Consider the following 17,080-nt stretch of genomic DNA (forward strand, 5'->3'; position numbering starts at 1 on the left):
TTTTCAAATATATTTTCCAACCAAAATCGAAAGTGTGAAATGTTTCTTTTGTGATATACGTCAGGAAAACTAAAAGATATAACTTGATTCATTTCATGGCAAATAACAAATATGTAAAAATTTTGCTTTTAGTTTGTTATAGTTAGGAATAGAACGCATGAAAAGTTGAAAACTCGTTTTCTAACCTTGAGTATTGCAGTGTAGGTTCTGTGTTAAAATGTAGGAGGTGGGAGTGTTTGGTAAAGATAGACTGAAGATATTCCATTTTTAGATTGAAGGAAGTGACATCAATGACAAACACGTGAAGGAGATCACTTTTACAGCTACTTTCTCTGAGTGAGATTATCTTTCATTTGGCATTAGAACTTCAAGAAAACACACTGTTTTCTGAAGCCGACAGTGTCCATCCCATTCAGTGAACTGAGACAGGAAGCACAATGACCAATCTTCTCTCACTATACCTAAAGTAAGAGATGCTTGTTTTCACCCAATCCAATATAGACAATATACTTAAGAGAGTTTACAGTAATCCTGTAATACTGTATGTACCGTACCTCAAACATTTCAAATCGCCAACTAGGTACTCTTTTCCATTAGAAGATGTGGTCAAAAGTGTGACCATGGGGCATGGCCTTCCCCAAACAATTTATAATCCATTGGTAGCCATTGATGTAACTGAATATGGCATTTAGAGGAAGATTAATGCATTTAATATACACAGTTGAATTTATAAATACGGTTTCTGCCGTTTCTGGTAATATTCTTTTGACTTTTATTGTAAAGCACTCATACCCAGTAAACTTTTGGAGTTATTAGAAAAGAAAGACCTCTGGGGAGGAAATAGAAAGAGTGGGGTTTTGTTTCCCAAAGAGAGACTATCTTCCCTTAAGAGGGACACCCAGGGGGTAACTAGAGTATTTGAAACCCAGGGAAGATCCTATATTTGGTACCCACACCCACCCGCACTTTAACTCACTCTCTTACTCACTCTTACTGATGGTCTCAACTCACTCTTATTCACTCTTGCACCAGCTCACATTCTCATGTCCTCTCTTTGCCAACTGCTCCCTTGTTCCTGTCTCTTTTCCAGCAGCTCTGCTTCTTCTCTTGCCTCTTCTTCTTCCTTCATCCGCTGCTCTCTGTGTCTTCTTTATTTGTCCACTTCTCCATGAACCAGACCTCCCAGAGAACTTCCATAAAAGGCTATAGCTTCTGAGCACATCCTCTCATTGAATTGGAGGAACAGGGAAAAAGCTGACCCTGTGGCTTTGCTCTTTTGCGGAAGAACTGAGAGAGAAGGAAAAGAGACAGGGACATAGAAGCAGTTGTGGAGAAGGTAGGGAGACATTAAAAGGGTGTAAAATTCCAGGAGACTGGGAACTCTCCCAGTTAGGCCACTGGGAACACCTTGAAGGTTTGATGTATGTCATCCCCATTGATTTTATCCTAACTGCAATGAAACACATTTATATGAAATGCTATTGCAATTTTCCCAGTCTCATTTTGACCTGTGGAGTCTTTCAATAGCAAACTATGTCAACTATGTCCTGCTGGGCTGTTAACATGGACACGGTACCACTGATGTAAAATGTGGTGCAGGGAGGCTCCCAGGTCATAAGGGCCCACAAACTTTTCTTGGTTCACAAATGGATCCTTTCTGCTGGCATCAAAGTCTATGCAGCAAACAAATTACAATTATATTCCAGAGAATCGTTTGCTATTAGAATGTAGAAGATTTAAATACTTCATTTGAACCTTACCTGAAAAAAATAGAACTGCGGGTCAAGCAATGTAAATGTAAAATGTGTAATTTAAAAAAATATATATTTATTGTATATTTAATGCAAGGAAAAGGGCTAACTGTTGTAAAACCATCAGGTGAACAGAGTTTCGACATTACTACTATGTTCTACATTCTGAATAAACCCACTAAGGATTTGTTGAATGTCATACCCATACATTAAAATATTAACACATGACAGAAAGGTCATTGGAAATCTGATAACAAGACACAACTAAATTATTGGCTTGTTACATTTTTCCTGTGTTTACATAATTCTGCTAGAAGGTAAATTTGTATTCATGGTGTAATTCTGCAGTAATCAAACCCGCACAATGTCTGACCTGCCAATGTCACTGACTAACAAATAACACTTCTGTTTTAGAATACAGTGCAGTCTCAGTTTAAAGAGAAGATGGCACATCTATTCGCCCACATGGTTATTGGGAGAGAGATACAGGATGATGACATGCGCAGCCTCATCTTCGGTGATTACATAACTGCAAATAATTCAGAGAAGTCTGAAAAGATTTACAATGAAATCACGGATATGGATAAACTTAAAAATGTAAGATCAAACATGTATTACATCTTAACTAATGTTTTTCTTATTACTATGTGTTAATATAAAATACCCCAGACCATATATACTGTTTTTACAACCAATGTGCAGGTTAAACAGGACTGGGAATAAAAATCAGCCATGGCACTAAAAGGCAACCTAGATGTTTGTGTCTGCACATCTTTACTAGGCATAGGAGTTTAACATGGTGTTGCGTTTACCCAGCAGACAGCTCTACTCTAAAATATTACAGAGGCCATCTGAGTCGCCTTAAAAGTGGGTTAGAGGTGTTATTGGCGCTCCTGATATTAAGATTTTAACATACTTGTCAGTTTTGCTTTTTCACTTAAGTAAAGGGTCCGCTATCTATATTCCCTAAAAAGCAGTTCAGATGTATATTCTACAATTGGATTAATAGCTGCTGAAGTGAATTGTGGCTAGCTATATGCTTAACGCCAAAATAAACATCTGGACAACATAAAAAAGATCTACTGCACATGATAAATCAACCAATCCTGCATAATGCGGCAAACTTGAATTGTAGTCTTCCCTTAAAAACATATTCCACAAAGTCTCATTGTAAGCAAATCTTTTTTGACACAATGTTTTGGTTGTTTATCTTGGTTCTTTTAATTTCCTTAAACAAAGGAGTATACATAGCCATAAATAATAGATCTCTGCTACCCTTACGCAGCAAATACTAAAAAAAACCAGATGATTTTTTTCATCACAGCTGATTTTATTGTTCCCAGAATGTACGTAGCCTACTTGAAGGGAGCTGGTTTATGGTCTCCCAATATATATATATATATATATATATATATATATATATATATATATATATATATATAATAAAATATTTATAAAATACTGGGTTTATTAAATATTTCGCTAACACCTCTTTTCCAGTGCCCTCAACAAGGTAGGTTTTATGTCTATGCAGGGACTTTTGGGCTTCCAATCCTGGTCATGTATAATCATATTACACCCAGACCCTAAAATGCATGCATGTATGTGTGTGTATATATATATATATATATATATATATATATATTTATATATATATCTTTATATTTTTTTAAAGCAGATGTTTTTTAAAGCAGATGTACTTTTACAATTTACAGTAAAATAAATAGGTACGATAGCGGTACAATAGGAGATACAGGTAGCGCAGTCTTCTAGTAAGTCATGAAGACATTTTAATTGGGCACTTGGCGCTTATAGTCTAGATGACGCATTGTTTGCTTTACTACTAGTTTGCTCTAGGAATGTCACCTAAAAAGGACAGCACCCTGTTCATCCACCTGGGTAAAAGATTATATTGCATAGTTTATTTTTGACATGACATTTTAAACAGATAAAATTAAAATTAAATTAAACAGATATGTTTTACTTGAAAATAAAATACTCCACACTGGCGTTAGAGAGTGCAGCGTTAGTAGTAGTAGTCTGTTATACTTTCGAATGGAGCGACATATAACTTGAATAAAATGAAGAGTTACCTAAGCCAGTTGCTGGGGATCTAGAATAGTTCTTTGGATTTGTAGATGAGGGAGTGGACCCACTTCATGTCTGTTTGACCACCCCTTTTCATACCCACCCAAGCAGGTAGCAATATTTCTGTCCACTGATCATTGCCCACTTCTGCATCCCAACTCTAGAGCAGCACGCCAAGGACGTTGTCATGTCTCTAACATCCTAGCACACAAGCGGTTAAATATTTTTGAAAATCCAAAAATGTAATGTTCACTTTGTAAAGGCAGTTAATGTATGATCATAACTGTTCTTTAAGGCTTCAACAGTTTTGGTATCTTGTGTATTTCATCCTCAAGTGTTTTCAGCCACAGACACACAGCAGTTCAATCTACTTTTTTAAGATAACAAATTTTTAACTCAGCACAATTCTGTTACAAACAATTAATTAGTGAATTTAGGGATTTACATTCACAGTAGGAAAATTAAGTGAATGTTTCAGTAATAGAGCTTCTAAATAACTTCTTATATCTTTTTTTGTGAAACACTTACATTCACTTGAGCATTTACCCTTGCAGGTCAGTATCAAAACATTGGAGCTAAAAAGAGAAACAAATGGTGGACATAAAGGTCTTTTGAGTTGTTCCCAGCACAATATATTTCTAATGTCATTAATATTGATATTAAGAGGGAAACATACATGTACAATTACATATATCGGTGTAATAAACTGTATCTGTTAGCATGGTTGCTCTATGTGGCTCAACCCTCTTGCAGTAGGCAGGCATTTAACATTGGGGTAGTTGCCCTGCATTGTGTAAAAACAACATTTTCTCATGCTCTGTTGAGCTGAAGGGGAAGCGATATCACCATTGGGCAGAGTTATCGGTTCACATCACATTACAGACTGGTCCACTGATATTTTGTCAGATCTGGAACACATTACACAATTGTCCTGGCTACACGGTGCAACGTTGTTCGTACACAAGTAGTGTGTAGCTACTGCATGCCGATCAGACAGGACATTGGTCAGGGAAGCCAAAACTTCCCCAACCAAATCTTGACAGCTGGCAAATATAGAATGACCAAAAGATATTGTATGAGCTTTGAGGAGCTATAGCCAACCAAGCATCATGACTGGTGTAGGTCTCCAACAGCTGCAATGCTGTCTGTTGGCTTGTCCAGAACGCAGCAGTGTATCTCCACCTGGTGCTGCCCTAGGTCTGATCAGATATCTCCCTTGTAACAACCCACTGAGGAGCAGCACACCAGGAAGCCTGATTGCCCAATAGGATGACTATACCTGGACTTGCCACAATACACCACTGCCAACATGTATTAACATATTTCAAAATGTTCTAAGCTATCACATTTAGCCAGCCCTCATGATCATATTCATAAATAAGCTATATTGTTTCAATGAATTTTACATGAAGTTATTAAAACGTAACTTTTCTAAATGTGTAAACTGCATACTGCCAATGGATTCGGCGTCTTAATTTGTGATGTAATATAGTATATTTTATGTATATACACTGTTAAGACGAACAACCAAATGATGGGAAACCTAACTTTTTAAAACACAAGAAAATATGTTTTACATATGATTTATTTACTGACATGTCAGCGGCCCTTTTTCTTCACGCAGTGTATGCAGTTGTGCTTGCAGCAATTCAATGCAAACAGCAAAACCTCTATGGATCTGGTAATGTTTCATTTTGCCATTGAACACATTTCTCGAATAAGCAGAATTCTGAGGCTTCCTTGTGGGCATGCTCTGCTTATTGGTAAGAGTTAATCTAACTTATTGTAAAATGTTATCTTTTCTTTCTTGTATAACTTTTCTCAAGTGTCTTGGTATGTCTATACTCATACTATATGTATTAAGTTTAGAAAATATATTGCTTAGATAACATATAGTTACATCCCACACCAAGTAAAGTTATTAAATGATAGAATCTACTGATATATAACAGAACTCATCTATATCATTTTTAGTCTTTCTGGTTAAGAATCCCTAATTGAAAATATTCCCTGTCCTGGAAAAGCATTCTGATGGGTTGTCATAAGTTAAAAATCTAGGTAGTCTACTGGGTCTGGAACTGCAGCACTTGCTAGGAATGCAGTATCCCAAGAGAAGCAGATAACTTTGAGGGTTGCAATATTATTAAGCTGATCCTGAATTTTAGTTGTTTTTTCACTAAACCATGTAAACTGAGTTAACTTGAAATATTGAACCCCACCAGTTTAACTGTTCACTGTGGTTGGTTCTCTTACCAACTAAGACCTTCATGCAGGAGAAATTCCCACATTTCCAAAGAAAAAGAAACCCTTTCCCTTTCGCTATCTCAGTTAGCTTGTTGCCTTTTCTATTTGCATTTACCTCTCTTCACATCTTTCCACATATATAACTGTTCTGTCCCATTGAGAATGATGTTTACAATGATAATCTGATTCTGGCGCACCATTATAAAATCAATATCATCCTGAGAGCAAACCATGGAATGTTTCTACTCATTTGACCATTCCGTCGGTTGCTACTGTGAAGTTATCAGGCATCTTTCATTCCCATTTGCCTGTTTTTGAAAAACTTGTGTTTCAACTAATTCTCACACAGTATAGTGTTTAGATGAACATTGAAATGTTGCTGCATGTATACAATCACTGTTTAGTACCGCATTATCTGATGGTTGCAACTGACATATCTCTTTCTTTGTTTCAAATCATATAAACACATTCAACAGTCTCCATCATCATGCCTACGTGTCTTTGCATTTGTCTGCCTGCCTTCCTACTTGCTTGTCTGTTTTATGGGCATGAATCTTTGTTTCTATACATATAAACACATTCAACAGTCTCCATCATCATGCCTACTTGTCCTAGCATTTTTCTGCCTGCCTTCCTACTTGCTTGTCTGTTGTCCTGTCTGTTTTCTGGGCATGAATCTACCCTCGTGTCTATCCATTTATATCAATTGACGGAGAAGTCAAGTCCCTTGACACTCAAAGTATTAAGCCACCCTACAACACTTTTGACAAAGTTTTATGCTTGATATATCTTCAGGGATAGAAGGAACAGGCCGTCAGTCTGCAACAAAACTGGCTGCATATATGGCAGACTTTGAGCTCTATCAAGTTAGCATTCAGAAATCATACACAGTTAGTGAATGGAGAGAGGATCTGAAAATGGTACTGAAAGCTTCTGGACAGAATGGGACTCCAACTGTGTTTCTGTTTGCTGATCATCAAATAAAGGTATAATAAAAATGATGTTAATATCAAACAGAGAAGACATATAAAATATAATCTGGCTAGTATTACAGCTATGCAAAGCATATATTCATAATATTGCAGAAGTATACACATAGAGGCAATGTGATTTGTCTCTAGAACAATGTAATTCTGCTGAAATAGGTTCAGTAAATTGCCTGTTTACTGGTTCACAAAATGCACATCATGATGAGAATGATAGTTCTTTCTTGGAAACTTGTTAAATGGATGAAGAAAGATGGGGGCAAACTAGAAATGTGTTTTCCAGATAACCTCTCAGGAATAAATGCATGATATAAATTAATAGTGAAAGGTGTGTGGGGAGTTGTCTTTTATTATATGAATTGCAAATTAACAATTTTCTCACCTGCAATAGGATGAGTCATTTTTGGAAGATATCAGTATGATCCTGAGCACTGGTGATGTTCCTACGCTGTTTAATAATGAAGAAAAACTGGAAGTCATAGAAAAGGTCATCTTTCTTTTATTGTGTTCCAGTCAGAGATGCTTACATGCTGAAAAGGAGGAGGGCTACAGAAATATTCCATGCAAGGCAGCAGATAGCAATAACTTTGCAAAAGCATACATTCTCATCGTTTTGGAAGGCGTATTAAGTAACAATAGTGATTTATGAGTTATATTACAGTCCAATTCTTGGATTTCGTCCATGATCGGTTTAAGTGACAGTGGGAACAGTAAGGAACTAGTCTCTACTCGGGCAATCTCAAAGTTTTAATATCTAAAGGTTACATTCTGCTAGTATGAGCTACACAGAGCCAATGCATTTCTGGAGAATATGTCAAAATGGGGGCTATGTATAAAGAGTGTAAAATTACATTTCACTTTGCACAAGGATAGCTAATTATGCATGATCTACTTATTTCTTTAAATATATACATTTTATAAAGTAAGGTATTACATCGTAAGAAAGAATTCAACTAATATAAACTATATTAAACTATATAACTAAATAAAAAATATAACTAAATATAAACTAAATAGAAAAGTCTATAATGGGACAGATGACAATACATATAACATGTGCAATATCAAACATGAAAAAGTTGCGCAAAGTCATTTGAAAATTAACACGGAGACATGTCACATATTGTTGTTAACTAATTAAAAAAATGACTTTATGCATTTTGTATCCCCAACAAAAAATATTTACCCCGGAGCATGAATGTACAGTAGACTTGGGCACCAGGGGGCTCTTCGTGTTCGTCTTCGTGCTCGTCTTCGGGGAAAAAAAAATCTTCGTATTCCGCGAATATTCGCCCGTTCCTGTCTTCTCTTCGGGCGAATATTCGCGGACATTCTTCGTGCTCGTTTAATCTTCGTTTTCCTCCTGGTTGCCTAGCAGGGGTTAATACGGGGTTAATAACACATCACAGCAGCAGCAGCTGCCGTGAAGGTACGTGTGTGCAGCTCTATTGGTCGTTTCGGCAGGGGGCTGGTCTGGCATCAACGAGTGAATTGCAGAACTGCAGAATGCACTTCATTCGTTGATGGCAGGCGAGCCCCCTGCCGAAACGACCAATAGAGTTGCACACACATACCGAGGTGTACTGTCCATAGATGTTTAATAAAAGAATAGGGAATATTTTACATTTTTAAATTGATTTTGGACCACTTTACATGCCTAACATTTGCTACCTATTTACAATGGCATACTTTGCAACAACCCAACTTACTTATTGGACAGGACTGGAAAATAGCAGGACTGTCCACCAAAATCTTGGGTGTGTTGGCAGGTATGCTGATGGAAAAATGTTGGACAAGAACTAAAAAATAGCTTAGGGTTAATGTACGGTTATGTTTAAGATTAGTAGCAGTGCACTGGTTTGGTTAAAGATGGATTATGTCTAAATAATAATAATTTAATTTTAATGTTTTTTTTTAAAAAAAAAATAGGGGTTTATTTAAATGTATTTTAAAGTTAGATTTATTATTTAGTACTTGATTATATTTATTAAATGTTTATAGTAGCGTCACCTACCAAGCTATAACTACCTATGTGTATTTGCATTTTGCATACCTAGTTTAGCTAAATTAGATGGGACAGGACTGGAAAAAAGCAGGACTGTCCCTGAAAAAGTTGGGTCTGTTGGCAGGTATGTGGATGGAAAAATGTTATAGGGTGAAGTGTGAGTTATAGTGTTAATGTAATGCTATTAGTGAGTGAAGGCCAGGGCAAATAACAAGGAAAACGTCCTTGTGTTTTGTGCATTGTAAGTGTGTGTGTATGTGTGTTATGTGTGATGTCACTGTGTGTTATATGTGTTATATGTGTTATTGTGTGTGTTATGTTTGGTTGGTTGTGTATCAGAAGGAAAATAATGAAATGGAAAAGGAAATGGGAAAGGCAAATGAGTGGGCAATTGGCGACCCGCTCACCTGTTTCACCCCAGGGCAAAGCACCCAAACACTGTCAGTCTTAGACGTTTGGCAGCAGACTTCCAGAGCTCAGACACAAGGCCCTAGCGTAAGCTGGCCACTCCGGCGGAGGTAGCAGGCGTTGCCACACCGCAGACAGAGGCAGCCAGGGGGGAGAAACTGCCCTTACAATTAGGGACATTTTGGGCATGACTCTAGCCAGGAAGCGAACTGGCAGAGAAGAGATGCTGGCACCACCACCACCACCACCACCACCAGCAGCATTGAAAAATTGGAAAGGCGAATGAGTGGGCAATTGGCGACCCACTCACCTGTTTCACCCCAGGGCAAAGCACCCAAACACTGCTGCCACATTAGTTCCTTCTGACATTGCTGCCTTCACTACAAGATGGATGATGTGGGCTGCACAGCGCACACCAACAATATGACCATCTCGCAGCGCTTTCACCATATTGGCACCTCCGTCAGTTACCACAAAACCAACTTCAACATTGGTGCCCGCCTCTGCTCCCACCCAAAGGCTAAACATTTTCCTAATCGCATGCAGAATATTTTGGGAAGTGTGCTTTTCATCCATCACTTCTGCATGGAGAAGGAATGATCGGTAGCCTGCTGCAGCAACTTCCTTAGACACACCGGGCTGCCACCAGTGTGCTGTCAAAGAAAGAAAGGCATGCTGGGCGCTAGGTGCACTCCACTCACCTGTGTTGTGCTGCTTGTGGCACTGCTGCTGATGCTGCTGCTAGGGGTAGCAGACCACATCATCTCTTCCTCCTCCTGCACCTCACCCTCCTCGGACAGCATTCCCATTTTACGCTGCCAGTCACGCACCTTGTTGACCAATTGCTCCCGGTAGCTACTGAGAACATTGAATTTCAAAGCTAGCTTTCCCTTAATTCTTGGATCACAAAGGCACGCTAGCATCATTTCGGGACTCTCTTCCATTCGCTTGCGAAGGTGTACTTTTAGCAGATCCTTCAGCTTCCTGACTATGGCTGCTACGTCAGGATGTAGAGTGCCACCTTGAACAGCCTCACGGTTTCCAAGGAACACATCCATCTTGCTGCCTAGATGGGAGAACACTGGGATTACCTGGGCCAGACTGGCAGTGTTTGAGCTTAAATTTTCTGTGGCATCCCTGAATGGTTTAAGGACTGCCACTAGCTGGGCGATCACTGTCCAATCCTCCCTATTCAATGGAGAGGTAATCCCTATATTGTGCTCTGAGGCAAGATTATGGATTGCCCTCTGCTGCTCCAAAATCCTCTCTAGCATGTCTAACGTGGAGTTCCACCGTGTACTGACATCCTGACGTAGGCAGTGTACGGGAAGACCTGACCTCTCTTGCTCTTCCCTCAAAAGTTGGCTAGCCTTAACACTATGGTGAAAGTGCCCAGCGATCTTTCTGCAGCGGGACAGAACTACTGCTGCCACATTAGTTCCTTCTGACATTGCTGCCTTCACTACAAGATGGATGATGTGGGCTGCACAGCGCACACCAACAATATGACCATCTCGCAGCGCTTTCACCATATTGGCACCTCCGTCAGTTACCACAAAACCAACTTCAACATTGGTGCCCGCCTCTGCTCCCACCCAAAGGCTAAACATTTTCCTAATCGCATGCAGAATATTTTGGGAAGTGTGCTTTTCATCCATCACTTCTGCATGGAGAAGGAATGATCGGTAGCCTGCTGCAGCAACTTCCTTAGACACACCGGGCTGCCACCAGTGTGCTGTCAAAGAAAGAAAGGCATGCTGGGCGCTAGGTGCACTCCACAAATCTGTAGTGAAATGAACACACTGACCAGCAGCCTTGGAAAGCTCCTCTTTCACTGCTGCAACACAGGACCGATACAGCGAGGGGACAATGTTCCTGCTGAAAGTGGAACGTGACGGAACTGTGTATTGTGGAGCCACAGCCGCCATCAATTGTTTGAAAGGCTCCCCTTCAATCATGGAGAAGGATGCCCCTCCAACAGCAATGAACTGACCAATAAGTCGCGTTACTTTATTGGCCTGCTGTTTGGGCATCGTTCTCTTGGAGTGGAATGCCCCAAATTCTTCCAGGGTGGGCTGGGCATGCAGTGCTCCAACCTGCCTTGGTCTCTGGCTGCCAGCACTAGTTGCTGCTGCTGCTGCTGCTGCTATTGGCTCAGAAGAAGAAGCTGTTGGGGTTTTTCCACGGCCACCAGCTATGCTGCCTGCACTAAGTTTTACCTCTGCATCTTTCCCCAATAGCACAGCGTTGTGTTGAGTGCTGAGGTGATGCTTCATGCTAGCACTGGTAAAATGGCCAGACACTTTCCCTCTGCTTATTAGCTTCCCACAATGTTTGCACTTTCCATAGCGCCCTTCTTCAACATTTTCAAAGTGCTCCCAAATTGGGGCGCGCATAGCCTTGGAGTGTGCCTTGGGTGCTGCTCTTACTGCTCGGGGTGGATGAACAGAGGCAGAACTAGTGGTGGTGGGACTGGTGGTAACAGTACTGGCCATAGTGGGACTGCTAATTGCTTTAGATTTGCTAGGTTTTGCTGCTGCTGCTGGTGGTGGTGATGGTGATGATCGTAGCGGAGAAGGTGGAGGCTCAGGGGAAAATTGTGCACTAGTCATTTGGACACTGCTCCCTGAGGAATCTGATTCCTGACCACTCATCTCCTCTACTTCCTCTGGCTCATAGTCTAGCTCTTCATTAGCCAGATCGAATGGAATTCCTGCTAGGCTGGAGCTAAGACTGATATCGTCGTGAGACTCGTGACTAGTAGTAGTGCGAGCAGGAAGAATAGACTCTGCACTTGGCCTCTCAGTCTCAGGCTCCTCTGCTACCTCGCTAGGTGGAGTTCCACTATGTGTAGCCCTCTCTCTAACTGTCTTTACAAAAATTTTGTAAGGACTTGGTGGCTTGCTAGAGGTACTAGGAGGACATGGCGTGGCGGTACCAGTGGGAACAGTAGGCGCAGCACTAGTGGTGGTAGAGGCGGTAGAGGTGGGGGTGGTGGTGGTGGTTTTCCCTACAAAGGAATGAGATCGCTTTGGTTTGGGACCCCTCTGAGTCTTGCTGCTAATTTGGCTCTGCTTGGTACCTTGCATGCTGCTGGTGGATGGGGAAGATGCTGCTTGGGGCAAAAGGCACTTCTTTTTAGTCACTGGGCTGGTACTACTTGTGCTACCCTTTAACTTTGAACGTGCTTCTGGTGCTTTAGGCTTTCCGTAAAAAACCATAGAGCTTGTGGGCCTAGCCGCACTACTACTGCCTGCTTTTGGTGCCTTTCCTTTACTTGATGATCCTTCAAGCAATGCTTCCCCAAATGATAAGCGAGAGCTTGGCCTACTTGGCCGACTAGACTGACGCAAAGGCTGCATCTTAGAACTGGTGGTGGTGCTGGTGGTGGTGCTGGTGGTGGTGGTGGTAGATGGAGCTTGTCCCTCCTTAGTCCCAAAAGGAGGATCCATTTCAAATTTTGTGTTGTGTGTGTAGTGTAGTGTAGTGTAGTGTAGTGTAGTGTAGTGTTTAAAAAACTATAAAAAAAAAATAAAAAAATAAAAATAAAAAAAAGGAAAAACGAATTAAAGACAAAAAAATTAGAGGAAGTTCTCTTCAGTGCTACTGCTTAAAAAGTAAAACTATGCACTACTGCACTGTGCTGTGTGCAATCTGCCAAAATCCTAAAGTTATTTAAATTATTAACTCAAGATTAACTATTTAATAACTAGCAGTATTTTATTTTTAATTTGAATTTACACGGGCCTAAGAGCTTAGCCTACTACTATGCTAGCCTAAAGCTATATTTCCTTACTATAAGTCTACCTCTAGGCAGACGCTCTCAAACCCACTAAGCTAAAGTGAGGTTAAATCAGATTCAGTATATGATTTATTAATTAATATTAAGTTATATAATATTAATAGATTAGAACTAATTTACTTATATATTATGTATTATAGATAGAAGAATATAGATTATGAATTAGAATTTAGAATTAGAATTACTTATATTATAGATTATGAATTAGAATATTATTATTTATAATATATTATAGATTAAGATTAAAGAAGATTAGAATTATTTTAGTACTACAGCTAGTAGCTTGAAGCTTTGCTTAGTACAGCTCGTCACAGTCAATTTTTCTTGAAAAGAATTAGAAATAAAATAAAATGTCACAGCAAAACAGTTATCTTCACTGCTTGCTGCACTCACTAGCCCAACAAGTTCACTTCACTGATGGACTGAGGTGAGCAAAACACTAAGGGTACTTTTAATAAAATTGAAATAAAATGTAAAATAAATGAGAAAATCTTTGCAAAACAGTTAACGTCACTGCTTGCTGATCAAAAAAAAACACAGCACTTATGCGGCTGCACTCACTAGCCCAACAAGTTCACTTCACTGATGGACTGAGGTGAGCAAAACAAATGAAATAAAATGAAAGATTAATTAAGAAAAATTGACTTGGTCTCTTACTGTTGCTAAAACAAAGCACAAACTATAGAGCTGCAGCACCAGTACTAATAAGATTAGCTGAACTATACGCTAGTAGTAATTAATTAATATTATTACTTTTATTTATAGCTAATTTAATTAACTATTAAGATAAGAAAGAATTAGAGAATTATTGATATTACTGATTTTAGATTAGACACTAGTAGATGTTCTGAATGTCTACAGTACACTCTACACTAGTATACTATTACTAACTATAACTGACAAATATATATATTTTATAATGAATTCAATTATTAATTATATTAATTAATATTACTGATTTTAAATTAGACACTAGTAGATGAATGTCTACAGTACACTCTACACTAGTATACTATAGTATATATATATATATGACTGACAAATATATATATATATATAATATTATAATGAACTATTAAATTATAGATTCTATTAAATTGTAATTTATAAATTCTATTTAATTTATTTAAGCAGGACAGGCAATAGGCACTAGTGCCAGCCCAGGGCAAGGGCACCCCAGTGCCACTGAGGCACTGGGTGCACTGTCAACTCAACAGCACTTACACTAAAGTTGATGACAAATTAATTTTAAAAAAATTAAATTAATCAAATTATTATTAAATATATTAATTAAGTAGCACTGAAGTGAGGATGAAGTACACAGTGAGAAATGGCAGGCTAAGGCTTACCAGTCTCACACAGAACAGAACAATCTCTCTCTGTAACGCTCGGATGCAGCACAGCAGTGTTGCCAAAGCAGTCACAGCGAAAAATGAATGGATCTCTCAGGCAAGCTCTGGTCTTATAAAGGCGCCTTCAGAATTCAAAAAACAGCAGCACAGGCATTGGACGAGACCCTTAGCGTTACGTCACAAGAGTGAGCTGATTGGACAGACGAGGATCAGCTCACTCCTGTTTGAAATTTTGGCGGTTGCGCGGCAAAAACGAAGACGATCACGAAGAATCTTCGATTCTTCGTGATTGTGAGTCTTCGTCTTCGCCTACGGTTTGCCGGCACTGTATTCTGTTCTACGTTCCTTCGGAACGAACAAAAAAACGGCCTCTTCGTGCTCGTTTTCATGTTCGCCCGAAGACGAATGCACAAGTCTAATGTACAGTTGTTTTTTTTAGTTCCCATGGTGGTGTGGAGCCCTGTTACCCTCCCACTTGGGCAAGTGTTGGTGTTAAAAAAAAATCACATTTTGACATTTATAGTAATTATCATTTTTTAAATAGTGTGCAGCAATACTTATTACGGCGTTTATTTTGTTTGCTAATGCCCAGATGTTTATCTAATTACCTTTTAAATAATTATAATATACTTACCAATAATGCATTTTAATGTAGCTAGTTTGTTTTTGTCTTTTAAAGCATTAATTCTATTTCTGACTTTAAATTACATTCCCTAGTGTAGTCAAGCTCAGACTGTTGTCCTGAAATAAACCTATACAGCAAGTGAATTAAACCAAAAAAAAAACATTTCACCTAGATAGCAGCAAAACCCAGCATGCATTGCAGGAACATTGAGCTCTGGATTTGGCTTGTACACTAAGTTGCCATTCTTTCTTGAAACTAGGTCATGTACAGTGTGTACTTTTTCAATATTAGCATCCTGTAACCCCCTCTGTGAACTATTTGTTCCTTGTAAATTTTTAATGGGCGCTATCATAGAGCAGTTTGAGAATGACGCTGATCTGTTGACCAACTGGGAAATTATATAGATGGTTTGACGTCAACTCTGGTTTGCAATTTTATCACTGTTAAATGTTTTTCTGAAAGGGAGGATTTACACTTGAACATAGGCTGTGTCATTTTAATGTGGAGTGTGCTCATTTTACCCTACAGCAATAATGTATACTGTCTTCCCTTTTGCCTTTTCAGTGTTTAAATTCTATCTATTTTTCCGCAGATGTGTCAGCTTTTGCCAGCTCCTGAAATACGTGCCGAAGATATTCCATCTGACTTGTACAGTAAATTTAAGAATCGCATCAGAAAGAACCTCCATATTGTGCTGGCATTTAGCCCCACTGGGGAAGCATTCCGCCACCATCTCCGTCATTATCCATCTCTGGTTAACTGCTGTACTGTCGACTGGTTTCAGGTGACCTAGACAAGTTTGGTAACTGAATATAGAGCCCTGGGGTAATTGGCTTTTCAGAACTAGGGAGTTTCCCAAATTAAATCTACAGATATAGCCATGCCTAATTTGATATATTAAATCTTCATTTTCATCTTGTACAGTGCTGTGGAATCTGTCGGCGCTTTATAAATAAAGTATAATAATAATAATAAAATCTGACTCCATTGCTATATGTACTCTCAGGCCAAGCGAATGATAAAGCAGATTATAAAGGACTTTAATGTTACTCACTTGGTATTGGAACAACTTTGCATAACCTTTGATATTCAACACTACTGAAGTAAAATTAATATCTTCAACTAGCCCAATCGCGATACATCTGTTTTAATTAATGAATATAAAAACTAATATAACTAATTTCTATAATAGTAAACATTTTCCTCCTATGCAATGCATGCTTCATGTTTATGTGGATGAACCTTTAAAGGGTCCGTTCCACATTAACTCAGCCCTCTTAGAACATGAGGTAAAAAACCCTTATTAGATCTGTCATTTTACACTTTAACTGAACGCATAATCACATAAAGCCAAGACAAAAACATTTAAGAAGCCCTTTCAATTTCCATGGCAACCTGTCACTGCCCACTTTTGTTTCTCATGGCAGTTAAGCATTCCCCGGGAAAAATGTTAAAGAAGCAAAATGTTGCATGATTAGAATTTTTTTTCAGGGTTTGGGTATCCAACAGTAGTAGCTAAAATGTTCCTAACGCTGCTGTATTTAGTTATAAGTTTAAGAATTCAGCAAGTTAGGTGGGACGGTATTTTCAGTATCAATGATATGCACAGACAATAATCAGAACCTAAATTGTATTCTACTGTTAAATTCAATCATTTTCCTTAATATAAACATACATTTAATGATAAATCTTAAATTAAGAGTTTCTACTAAAATACACTAAATGAAAAACCAAATACCTTTTCTATAGAAACAAAGAATGTAAAACATACATTTCTCTAGAATGGTTAATTAAAATGTCATCATGCTATATATTTTCT

General features: G+C 38.7%; 1 protein-coding gene across 1 annotated transcript in view; it reads left to right on the forward strand.

Annotated features, from left to right (window-relative positions):
- The window catches only part of LOC128492590 (dynein axonemal heavy chain 3-like), a 428,956-nt gene that overhangs the window by 297,139 nt on the left and 114,737 nt on the right, over positions 1-17,080 (forward strand). Inside the window, exons 47-51 of the mRNA XM_053465187.1 lie at positions 2,166-2,348; positions 5,464-5,602; positions 6,879-7,069; positions 7,461-7,556; positions 15,854-16,045. Of these exons, the coding sequence (XP_053321162.1) occupies positions 2,166-2,348; positions 5,464-5,602; positions 6,879-7,069; positions 7,461-7,556; positions 15,854-16,045 (801 nt within the window). The remainder of the gene's footprint in view (positions 1-2,165; positions 2,349-5,463; positions 5,603-6,878; positions 7,070-7,460; positions 7,557-15,853; positions 16,046-17,080) is intronic.

Source organism: Spea bombifrons, chromosome 4, assembly GCF_027358695.1.
Source record: "Spea bombifrons isolate aSpeBom1 chromosome 4, aSpeBom1.2.pri, whole genome shotgun sequence".
Taxonomy (NCBI): Eukaryota; Metazoa; Chordata; class Amphibia; order Anura; family Pelobatidae; genus Spea; species Spea bombifrons.